Raw genomic sequence first — 12,734 nt, forward strand, 5'->3', positions numbered from 1 at the left:
GCATTCACAAGGTGGTACAAATATAATCTAAGTAGCTGAACCACCATTCTACCAATGGTAAAGAAAAATAGAACTGAACATGCTGGCCAAATGAACACGATAATTCAATAACTACTAACTATGGATACCTTCAAACAAATTTGAAGCCAGATTCAATGCGGAAATTATCCTGTCCATTTACACCCTTGGATGGGTGGGCGTAAGAAACCCAAAAGGGATGATCGGTGGAAGAAAACTTGTGTCTGTGTCTCTGGAGACGAGAGCCATATATCGCCAGATCGCCAGTGACGTATGTAAATTGCTCCCAAATCTCCTGTTGCATTTTAGGTCCTATAGGTTTCCAAGGCTCGCCCGAATTTATCCATTGCCGTTGCCTTCGCGTAGATTATTGATCCTGTGATCCACTCACGTCCTCTTCCTGTCTTCCATGATTCGGCCTCCAAACCACTCACATCAGTGGCATGCAAAAGTTGTCAGAGTGACAATGTCTGTCATGTTATTCTACATCTTCACAATCCAAGATCCAAGTTATGTAGACCGGTTATACAATTCTACTTAGTAGAATCTATAATATTACGGTTATGACACTTACGATCCTGCGATTTGTGATTCTATCATAGGGTTCCGACCCGATTCAGAATCACGATTCTAACAACCTTGTCGGTATGCACATATATTTCGTTGGCATCACTTCCCCTCTCCGGTCGCCTTCGTTCCTCATCCTTGGTGCCTCCCTTTACAGATTACATGTATAGATCGTACATATCAAGTTTCCTTGGAAGCTCTAAGTTGCCGACACGGATTGCCCCTCGGGCGATGGCGATCCCACCTTCCTTGCCCCCGACATTTGACACACCAAATCTACAACTCGATAGTGGCGCCTTATGGATTCTTACCACTGTACCTCGACAACCTCCGTTGTGCATATTGATCACCACCAATATGGGTGATGTTGTCTTTTGCGCCTTCTTCAAGAAGAGCTCTACCGGAGCAAGAGGTTGTGGGGCAGTAGCTAGGAGGGTCGGAGCAGTGGCCGCCGTCATTCCTTAGGCGTGGGTTTTGTAACAACACCAACTACTGAAGTAGAGCCCCAAGTTTTACCTCGACCTGCTAATCGACGTGAGGTGTAGGAGCTTTCACTTCATACATGTAGGCTAGGAAGACACCAAACAAGGTCCTCTCTGACTGATAGTTCTTACCCCTCTTCACTTGCTCATCATCTCTATCTGATGTGTAGAGATTGATGCATCCAACAAGTTCATGGTAAACCACCAGGTATAAACCGTTTTCATCAATATCTACACCCACATATCATGTCAAGATTCCAAACGCCATCTGATTTGTATCGACCCATCATGGGTAACCTTGCCTAGAGCAGGTTGTCTATTGAGTTTGACCATCAAACCTGGACCCTAGATACTTCGGAATGTTATGTGAAAACGATAATCCTATGTTGAGCGCAAGGATGCGATCAGGTATACTTACATGCAACTTCCTGGGTTGTCTGGTCAACATGAGGGCAAACGCATGACACACAGATTTTGCATCTGTCGGGAGAAAAGGGGAGGTGCAGTGTAATCCATACATTTATATGTTACAATGCTGCTTATGTATCACAATTTCGCAGCTTAATGCATGAACCAATCAGACAATATAATGGACTGACAAACAAAATCATGAATCGTGATAAGTTGTAAACCATAGGAATAACATCTCGATTTTTGCAGACAAAATCAAATTTTATTCAAATCCTAAGGTTGGGGAGTAACCCATTTGTTCCCTACTATGACACATTACATCCAGGAGAATTTCATGTTTATCAAAATGACTAGCTCATGTAAACATAGCATTCTGAGATGGGAAAACAAATGGTACCATAGCTTCAGCAAAATGGAAGCACATTTGGGACAAACTAGTGGTGTTGGATTTGGCCGAACCCCTGCTTGCTAGCGGTTGATGGGGGTGTGCATCCGTTCAACAATTCTGTTGATGGCATCTCGAGTCATTACAAGGGTGTCATGCTGCAGGATGCTGTACACGTTCAGACCCTGTGTTTGAAGATATTAAGCATCAGCACAGTGATCTTGGGTAACAAAAATGCCGTCAATATGACTATTCTTCACAGCTGCTGAGATTCCGAGACACTTACAACTGACGGAATGACATTGACATAGTGAAGATTTTGTGTAGCGAGCTTTAACTTCTTATCGATGTCGCCTCCATCCACCAACAGGACCTTCTTTGTATCATCCATCTGCTTTATGTACTGCACAATGTTTTTTGTCTTGTGGCTAGGGACTTCTAAGTCCTCAAAGATGCAGAGCTATAAAAAAACATGCTCAGGAAATTTTCCATACATACATATTTACTACAAAGAATGAATTCAAATGGAGAAAATCCAGACCGTCTTTTATATAGATAATTGAGTATTCGAATGCAGAATAAAAGATGTGATGGCGAATTCAGTGAAATGTTGCATAAACCAAGTTTACCGCCATATTGCTCAATAGATTCCAATAAGTTTTTACTCTTACAGGAAGACATGCAAACAATACAAGCTCAATGTTAAATCTTGTAAGTAACAACATAATACTTCCTAGAAAAAATAGGCTCTAGTAATCTCAATTTATCTTAAACCATTTATGTTGACCACTAAGGCAAGACATACACAGAAAACCATCTACACGGAACTAGCAACTGGTTAACCTGTTCTCCATAAAACATAGCAAAACAATTCCTTGCCATCCCATGGTGACATGCTGATCAGCAATTATCACAAAGTTCTAGCAAATGATAGACATGATTATTTCTGCAGCTTGAAGCAGACTGCTAAACCAGGGTCCAGGATTAAATACCAAAATAATTTTGCATCACAAATAGTTATTCAGGCATAGCCACATAAGGCAGGAAATGAGACGATTATACCTGATTGAGTCGTGGATAACTGCATAAGGCAGGAAATGCTTTTGTATCATGATTATCCACGACTCGATCAGATAGAGAAACAATCTTGAATAATAGAATTGAGAGCATCCAGGAAGATACACATTAATAATTTAGTAAAGGGGCAGATACCTTGCCCTCAGCTGTTCGAGCAGACAAAGCTATCTTAAGTCCCAGACGTCGTACTTTCTTTGGCAACTTGTGTGCATGGCTTCGTGGTTTAGGGCCATGCATGGTTGCACCGCCTCGAAACTGTTGCAGTCTAAATATTAGCTTAGTCGAAGCACAAACAAGATGAGATATGTCCCCAGCCTATGCAGTAACAATCATATGACTGATATACTATCAAGATCGAGTAGTCTGACCTGACAACCACGCAATGTTCCATGACGTGCTCTTCCAGTTCCTTTTTGCTTATAAGGCTTTCTTCCTGTGCCACTCACTTCACTGATAGTTTTAGTCGAGTGTGTCCCCTGTGAAAGACAGGTGCATGCAATTACCAAAAGGTGCAGCACAAAATATTCTTGAAAGACAGATACAACTTAAATATGCAACTGAAGTACTGATATCATACCAACATAATATACAACGGATCACATGATTTGGGAGCTCAAAATCTGTAGGCAATCAAAAGAAAAGGAGAGATCGTAGTGTGCACCTGCTGTCTTTTAGCAAGCTGCCACCTTACTACTCGGTGAACAATGTCCTTCCTAATTGGAACATCGAAAACATCACCATCCAGAACCATAAATCCCTTGTCCTCACTATGGAAGTTTGTTACCCTAGAAACTAAGTCCTCATACTGCCCTGTAATGCAAAATTAAGATTAATTACAACTCAGCACAATTTGAAACTCCTGTTCAAGAAACTAAAATCTCAATCTAACTAAAAGCACAGAGTCATCAAAGAGATCTCTGTTGCTTAAATCAAATATTGTGTAGGCCGTTCGAGAGAGACACCACTATGATAGCACCAAATGGATAATATATACTAGAAACGTACCAAGCTCTCTGTCTGGTGTCCAAACAGCCTTGCTAGACAGAAGTTCTGGAGGAATCAGCGCTTCATTTACTGGAGCTGAAAGAGTAGAATACCTGCTGCAGTAGACATTTGGGAAAATCTGCAAATGAAGAATGCTAACTCAGAAGGAAGAACTGGAGCAACATGCCATTAAATGTGCCAAAGGGACTTCACTACAAAAGAGGACAAAAGATCCATTTGAACATTGCACAAAACACATGACTGCCCTTTGCTAATCATTAGTAACGTTGTATCAATATGATAATTCTATTCTTGGCATCCTAGCAAAGCCAACAAGGGTGCATAAATTACTGTCAACTGTTTAAACTATCAGAAATCAAATGTTCCATGAGGTTGAAGCACATCACAGATGTAGCGCATATGTTGGTACACAGTTCATACAACTTTAGGAGATCAGGCAAGCCAAACATATTGCAACGTGTAACAGCTAAAGTAAGATTTAAGTGAAAATGTAGATATGTAGCTGAATATTTCTGCTTGAAACAAAGCTCTAGCGAATATATCTGCCAGTAATTCATTCTGATGTGGCAGTGACATTATCCAATGGATACTTTGTGTTGCAATTTGATTATCCCCGACTTCTGGAATTAATTCAAAACAGAGTCGTGCCATCACATATTGTTCCACTGCTTGAACCTTTCCTACAGTCAGCATTTTACTAGAGCGTAAACTGGAATGGAACAAACCATGAACATGTCATCAATTAGCATACACTTGGATAAACGGACCCCCTAACAGTATGATGACAAACCACATAATGTATTTGTGGACGAACCAAATCACCGAAAGCTCATACTGCTATATTTACACTTTCATCATTTCCAATACACCAAGCAGCCAAGAATTAATCCGCCATACAATCCGTTGAGCAGCACTAATTAAGTTGCCATCCTCAAGGGCGCGCCCAGATCCCTGTTCCTCAACCACTCATAAACCCTACCCAAACAACGACCCAAACGCACTCGAACGGGCGCAGGGCGTAGCAGTAGCCTGGCTGATTCCAAGAAGCCATGCTATGGGGGTGGGAGGAGGGAGTACCAGAGCCAGACCTTCGCGAGGAGCGGGACGTCGCGGCCGCCGGCGGCGACCTGCGGCGTGCACGCCGTGGCGCGACGCAGGAGCGACGCGGCGTGGGCGAGGGCGCGCATGGATCGGCTCGGGTGTGGAGATGATGCAGTGGTGGCGGCGGCGGCCGGGGGAAACGCCGGCTGGGGAGAGGGGAGCCGGGGGCAGAGAGAGAGAAGCTGGAGTGAGGCGGCGGCGGCGGAGGACGAAGCAAAGCACACAGGCTGGTCCGCGTGGGGGCTGCTGGGCTCCCCCCTGTTTTCCTACCTCCGTCTGGATTAGCTAAACAGGATTGGGCTAAGACCAAGAGTAGTATGTAACAGAAGTTGGGCTGTGCTGTAGGGGCCAGATGCTAGGAGGCAGGCCGTAATTTTTCTCGACATGAATTTATAAAGCCTGTACAGTGTAAGTAAGGTGCAATAAACCAAGTTGTATATGATATGCTACAGCGATTTCAGAGGATTGCAAATAATTGAACCAGATCCTAGAGAGCTTATTTCGGTAACAGCATGGTGTATTTGGTGGTTGAGAAGGAATACTGTGCGTGGAGAAAAAAGAACAAAGAGTTGCAGATGAATGCTGGTATCAAATTGTACAAGTTCTATGAAGAAGACTGTTCAGGAAAAATAAGATTTTGGCAGAAAGCTCCAGGAAACTTTGTTTGTGAATGTTGATGCGGCGTTTGACTATGCCACAAGGAGTGGGGCAACTGGTGTCGTGATCTGGGATAGCTTTGGGAAGTTCTTAGCTGCAAGTAATAGGAAGATCGTCTATACTTATGATCCTACTACTACCGAAGCTTTGGCCCTTACACATGGATTAGCACTAGCAAATCAATTGTGATGCCGGCGTTTGATAGCTAGTACAAGCAGATTGCCAAGGATTAGTTGACAGAATGAAGGAAGGAGTTGGCTCGTCGACACTGGCACATGCTATATGTTAGATTATATGTTTCGGTTAAGCTAGACTTGTAACGCAAGCTAGGGTTTTAGGCTTAGTCGGTTGGCTCTACTATTTATATCCCTTGTACCCCAAACAGTTTTGTATCAATTGTGAGACATAATACAATCTTACATGGTATCAGACTAATCGATCCTGACCTATGGCGCCGCCACCTAAGCCGCCGCCGCCGCCGCCTGGTTACTTCGACCAGCAAGCCAAGGCCGCCGCCGCCTCGGCCTCGGCCTCTTCTACCCCTACCACGGCTACTCCTCTCTCCTACACAGACACCATAGCCGATGTCACCCCCTTCATACCTATTACTTTAGATCTTGCCCAACACAACTACTACCATTGGCGCCACCTCTTTGAGGTTCACCTCGGGCGCCGCAACCTCCGTCATCACATCGCCGCCGACGCCGCCCTCGTCCCGACGACGCTCGCCGGATCACGGATGATCTCGCCATCATCCAATGGATCTACACACGCGTGTCCACGGAGATTTTCAATCTCGTTTTCCGTGAGGCCGCCACCGCCGCCGTCCTCTGGGCGTCCCTGCGCCAACTCTTCCAGGACAACGCTGACGCCCGGATCAACAACCTCCACTCCGCGATCCGCAACACCCCTCGGGGGACTCCTCGCTCGCCGTCTACCGTCGGCCGCATCCGGACGATGGCGGATGAGCTTCGCGAACTAGGTGATCCTATGCCCGATCGCCGCCTTATCAACATCCTTCTCCAAGGGCTCGGCGACCGGTTCAAGACTCAAGCGGCCATGATTCCCTTCATGCAGCCTCGCCCTTCCTTCAAGGAGATCCGGTCCCCGCCGCAGAACGCCGATGATGACCTCACACGGCGGGAGGCGCGGCCTCACGTCTTCGCCGCCTCCACCCGGCCGCCCTCGCCGCCTACTCCTCGCACCGGCAGGCCCGACGAGCCAGCCCACCGCCGCGGCAGGACCCCGGTACCGTTTCCAGCCCTCGGCCGGGCAGCCTCCTCCCGGGCCGGCGTCCCAGCCCCAACTACAAGGGCAAGAATCCAATGTACCGGCCGCCGCGATCCGCCACTCCACCAGCCCGCATCGACGCCCGCGCCGACACCGCCGCTCCTCCCGCTTGGCGCCCGCCACCGGCGGTACCGACGCCTGCGCCGACGCACTCGCCGCGTCGCCTACCTCGGCGCCCTCCTCATGATCCCCGGACCGGCATGGTTCGGGCTTGGTCCATGCCCCGGGCGGCCCCTCTCCGATCGGCGCTCCTCCAGCCTACACGGGTGCTCGGGCGCCGGGTCTTCGCCCCCACACCGGTTCCCCCGGACTCCTCGGCCAGCGCGCCCGCCGAACGCCTACCACGCCGCCCCGGCCTACTACGACGGGGGGATGCCATACATGCCATATCGGCACCCCCGCATGTTTCAGCCTTCGCCCGTCCTCATGCCGCCCGCTCCAACCGCCCCGCCGCATCAACCGACCTCCGCTCCTTCACCGAGCCGGGACCAATCTGCGTTCTTGCAGGCCATGAACAACTTCGCTGCCCAGGGAAACTCGGTATGGACTGGATTTTCGATTCCGGTGCTTCTAGTCACATGTCTCGCTTCTAGTAATATGCTCGTCAAATTTTTCCACCACACCACTTTCATCCATAGTCCTAGGAAACGGCACTACTATACCTATATATTGCACCGGCCAAACCACCATACCTACACCCACCAAACAACTCCTCCTATGTGATGTCCTTATTGCACCCGCGCTAATCAAAAACTTAATTTCTGTTCGTCAGTTCACCCGTGACAATCTTGTTTCTATGGAATTTGATCCGTTTGGTTTATCTGTGAAGGACTACTGCACCAAAGCGGAGATCGCTCGGTTCAATAGCTCCGGCGACCTCTACACTCTCCATGGCGCCGCCACCCACGACCCACCCACCTCCATGGCGGCGTCCGTCGACCTCTGGCATCACCGTCTCGGCCACCCCCACAACGCTACCTTGTCTTCTATACTTAGCGAATTTTCAATAAATTGTAATAAAGATAGTCATAATACCTCCATCTGTCCCTCTTGTCAGCAAGGAAAACATGTTTGCTTGCCCTTTAGTTCCTCTACTACTGTTAGTACCTTTCCTTTTGAACTTTTGCACTGCGATTTATGGACATCTCCCCATACTAGTGTCTCTGGCTTTAAATATTATCTAGTCGTTCTCGACGATTTCACACACTTTGTCCGGACTTTTCCTTTACGCAACAAATCGGACGTACACACCATTTTCCTAAACTTTCAAAAATATGTCGCCACACACTTCTTTCTTCCCATTAAATTTATCCAATGTGACAACGGCAAAGAATTTGATAACTTTCAAAACCGAAACTTCTTTCTTCAACATGGCATTCTTCTCCGATTTTCATGCCCATACACTTCACCTCAAAACGGCAAGGCGTAACGCTCGCTTCGCACAATAAACGACATCATTCGCACCCTTTTAATCCACTCCTTAATGCCACCAAAATTCTGGGCCGAAGCTTTACGCACAGCCACCTACTTACTTAACATCCGGCCTCACAAGTCCAATACAAACTCTACACCATTCTACTCTCTTTACCTTAGTCATCCCAACTACTCTGAACTTCGCGTCTTTGGCTGTCTTTGTTTTCCAAACACCGCCGCCATCTCCACCAACAAACTATCACCTCGCTCCATTCCCCGTGTCTTTCTAGGATACTCGATGAACACAAAGGTTATCGCTGCCCGGATCTCGTCTCCGGCCGCGTCCACATCTCTCGGCACGTTACTTTTTCCGAGCATATCTTCCCTTTCTCCACACGGACACCCTCCCAAACTCCCATTGACCCATCGCCTACCCTACATCATCCCATAGCTCACCCCGCTAGGTTTCCTCACCACTACACCGCTCCTACCGCCACCCCGAGTGCCCTCCTCGCCGCCGCGGCAGACCCTTCAGCCGACTCCACCGCCGCGACAGCGGGGTCGGCCGCTTCCTCTCGCCGAGTCCGCACCTCCACCCGATACACCCATCTCCCCCGCCGCTCCTTCTCCACCTATTCCACCATCTTCGACGTCTGACTCATCCGCTGCGCCTGACGTCGTTGTTCATCCCACTCCACCTCTACCACCCCATGCTGTTCCTACCCAAGCTCCCACAAATGATCACACAATGCGCACTCGGGCCAAAACGGGATTTCACGTTCCAAAAGGGCCGCGTCTCAATCTTCATGCCACCACTTCTCCGATCTCCCCCATCCCTAAAACCTACAAAAGTGCTCTTCTCGATCCTAACCGGGCTGCCGCTATGCGTGATGAGTTTTCTCGCTCTCATTCACAATGATACATGGCGCCTTGTTCCTCGCCCCTGTCGGTGCAAATATTTTTTCCGGCAAATGGGTTTTCCGCCAAAAATTTCTCTCCGACGGAACTCTCTCTCGCTACAAGGCTCGCCGGGTTTGTCGTGGTTTCTCTCGCAGAAGCACGGCATCGACTACGACGAGACCTTCTCTCCTGTTGTCAAGCCTAGCACTATTCGCACTGTTCTTAGCATCGCCACTTCCTCTTCTTGGCCCATTCACCAACTCGATGTCAAAAATGCCTTTCTTCATGGTGCTCTCCAAGAAACTGTTTATTGTCAACAACCTTTAGGCTTCGAAGACTCCTCTCGCTCCCGATCATGTTTGTCTCCTTCAAAAATCTCTTTATGGTCTTAAACAAGCCCCTAGGGCTTGGTTCCAACGTTTTTCAACTTACATTCAAACAATCGGTTTCACTCCCTCTCTCACCGACACCTCTCTTTTTGTCTATCACACTTCCACACACACAGCTTATCTTCTTCTTTATGTTGATGATATCATTCTCACTGCTTCCACTAAGGCTTTTCTTGATCATATTATTACACTGCTTAACTCTGAATTCTCTATGACTGATCTTGGTGTGCTTCATCATTTTCTTGGCATCACTGTTACACATGACTCTAATGGTCTTTTTCTTTCCCAACGTCAGTACATTCTAGATCTTCTCAACCGCGCAGGCATGATTGACTCGTCAGCCTGCTCGTACACCTCGTTGACACTAGCGCCAAACTCTCTGCTGATGGCGAACCATTCTCAGACCCAACTCTCTACCGTAGCATTGCGGGTGCACTACAATACCTTACTCTAACACGCAGAAATATCTTATTCTGTCCAACAAGTCTGCCTATATATGCATGATCCACGAGTTCCTCACTACAATCACATGAAACGCACTCTTAGATATCTAAAAGGAACATTAGATTATGGCCTTCACATAAACACCACTTCACCTACCAGTTTGACAAAGATACTCTAATGCGGATCGGGCTGGATGCCCCGACACTCGTCGGTCCACGTCCGGATATCGTGTTTTTATGGGTAACAATTTGCTTTCATGGTCTTCTAAGCGACAGGTTACGGTTTCACGCTCGTCTGCAGAAGCTGAGTATCGAGCTGTTGCACATGCAGTTGCTGAGACAGTTTGGCTACGGCAGTTGTTGGCTGAACTTCATTGTCCCATCCAGCAGGCCACTATTGTTTATTGTGATAATATTTCAGCGGTTTACATGTACAACAATCCAGTTCAGCATCGGCGGACAAAGCATATTGAGATAGATATTCACTTCGTCAGGGAGAAAGTTGCTTTGGGCCAAGTTCGAGTTCTTCATGTTCCCACTACAGCGCAGTTCGCCGACATCTTTACCAAGGGACTGCCAACACAGCCGTTTCATGACATTCGTTTCAGTCTCAACGTGATTGAACCCCACGTTGACACTGCGGGGGGATGTTAGATTATATGTTTCGGTTAAGCTAGACTTGTAACGCAAGCTAGGGTTTTAGGCTTAGTCGGTTGGCTCTACTATTTATATCCCTTGTACCCCAAACAGTTTTGTATCAATTGTGAGACATAATACAATCTTACACTATATACCAGGATGTCGCAGTTCAAGCCAGTTCCTTTGATAAAGTCAATTATGTGTATTGCCCTAGAGAGCTTAATTGTGTTGCTCATATTTTAGTTAGGGAGTCAGCTGTTCAACTTGAAGTTTGGATAGATGACCCTCCTAGCTTTATTGTTCAGCAACTGGTAAACCATGTAATGGTTATTTAATTGATCAATAAAGTGGTCATGATGTCTTTCCCTCAGAAAAAAAAAGTTGTATAGGAGAGGTGTCTAGTTTCCTTAAAAAAGAGACGTGTTTAGTTAAACTAGATGATACCCCGCGCGTTGCTGCGGAAATTTTTAACACATAAAAATACATAAATAAAATAATTAGATATACAATAAATAAGAAGAAAAATGACCATTCATATGTATTAGAATCATAAAGATAGTAAAATGTGAATTAAGCGGCTGAGTTTTTTTTACTAAGTATAGTTGTACAACATAAGTAATCTGGGGCAAAGATATAATACATGGAAGTTACGCTGATTGAAAATGGAAAATCAAAAACTGGGGCGAAGACAAATAGTTGCTCATTGTTTATTACAAAAAAAAAGTGGAAAAATGAGCATATCTTTCTTGTACTGAAGGTCAATGTCGACACCTTTAATGTTCGCCCTTCCTGCAAATATGTCCCAAGCTTCATTCAGAAATGATTAGCCTTGATATAGGAATATATATTAGCCTGCAGGAGAAAAATGTAGAAAACAATAGAAGATGAGGTGTAGCTAAGATGAACGATTTCCTGCTCGTTTTGGCTGTGGCTCTGTGCTACGAACCTACGACTGGACGCCTATTCGTGATAACCAAGTGATACAAGTGATTGAACGTGATATGTTCTTCAGCAAATTGATTGAAATAAGTGGGAATATTAAAATTTGGATTAGCGTTGCAATGTCAATTGTCGATGAAGTAAAACTGAACATCAGTATTGGCAAAAGGGTATGAGCCTTACACAGATGCTCTAATTGACTTGTCTTTCGCGCTCCATATGTGCACACCGATGCATAAACCCGATGAACTCCAATCGTGGCAGGAAGACTGGGCGGCGACCGGCCCATGCAGCGGTAGTGGGGCACTCGCCGTAAGTTTATGGCGGCACATGAGACGCGTCCAATGCCTCGGCCTGGACATACTGCTGCGGCATGCCCCGTGTTGCTTCCACTTACATCCTGAGGACACATCCGACGCCATGACCCATGGAGCCATGGCTGGATGCAGGACGTGCACGGTGCACCACATCGTATCGGTCGTGGGACGCTCAAACCCAGGCGATGCTTGGTCGACCGTCTCACTCCACCAAGAAGACAGGACCACCAATCAATCTGCACACACGCCCTGTGCACGCCCAACGCCGACGGCCAAGAAAATGGGGCAGAGGAATGGCCTGGCGTGCAGTGGCAAACAACCTTTATTTCGTGTGGTGACGGTTGGAAAAGAAGTAGGCAGGGGCCATGGCTTGATCTTGAAACAGAGAGGAGCAGGGAAGGGGAAAGTAGCGGAATAAAAGGCAGTACGAAACTAAAGACCGGGGAGATGAAGAGAAAGTAGCCACGGTATGGAACAACAAAACGAAACGTCTAAGACGAGTATGAATATTGCCACATTCAACAAAACGAAACGTCTGCAATTTATAGAAACTTTGTGGCATTCATTTGTTGACATGGAAGGGCCTGACGGTTTGTGTCCACGACGTCAAGCACTCCAATAAAATCTGAACGCTCCAAAGAAGATGAAGGGGAGCAGTTACTGTTCATGAGATCCTTCTGTGCTGAGGTGGCAGAGTTGAA

At 46.9% G+C, this 12,734-nt stretch overlaps 1 protein-coding gene across 1 annotated transcript; it reads right to left on the bottom strand.

Annotated features, from left to right (window-relative positions):
• Positions 1 to 1,657: 1,657 nt before the first annotated feature.
• LOC124661434 (50S ribosomal protein L4-like) lies at positions 1,658 to 5,160 on the bottom strand. Its single transcript, XM_047199291.1, has 7 exons — positions 5,034 to 5,160; positions 3,946 to 4,063; positions 3,602 to 3,750; positions 3,309 to 3,416; positions 3,076 to 3,195; positions 2,150 to 2,323; positions 1,658 to 2,048 (listed from the first exon to the last, which is right to left on the bottom strand). Exons 1-7 carry the CDS (start codon positions 5,130 to 5,132, stop codon positions 1,947 to 1,949), a joined length of 870 nt encoding a protein of 289 aa, XP_047055247.1. The 5' UTR covers positions 5,133 to 5,160; the 3' UTR covers positions 1,658 to 1,946.
• Positions 5,161 to 12,734: the final 7,574 nt, after the last annotated feature.

The sequence above is a fragment of the Lolium rigidum genome, chromosome 6, assembly GCF_022539505.1.
Source record: "Lolium rigidum isolate FL_2022 chromosome 6, APGP_CSIRO_Lrig_0.1, whole genome shotgun sequence".
Classification (NCBI taxonomy): domain Eukaryota; kingdom Viridiplantae; phylum Streptophyta; class Magnoliopsida; order Poales; family Poaceae; genus Lolium; species Lolium rigidum.

What these genes read in the sequence shown, in the direction of transcription:
- LOC124661434 (XM_047199291.1), bottom strand. Translation starts at nt 5,132, where the DNA reads ATGCGCGCCCTCGCCCACGCCGCGTCGCTCCTGCGTCGCGCCACGGCG. An exon ending in AGCTTGCTAAAAGACAGCAG is followed by an intron (nt 3,417 to 3,601) that starts GTGCACACTACG and finishes TGTCTTTCACAG; the next exon opens with GGGACACACTCGACTAAAAC. An exon ending in TCAATGTCATTCCGTCAGTT is followed by an intron (nt 2,049 to 2,149) that starts GTAAGTGTCTCG and finishes CTTCAAACACAG; the next exon opens with GGTCTGAACGTGTACAGCAT.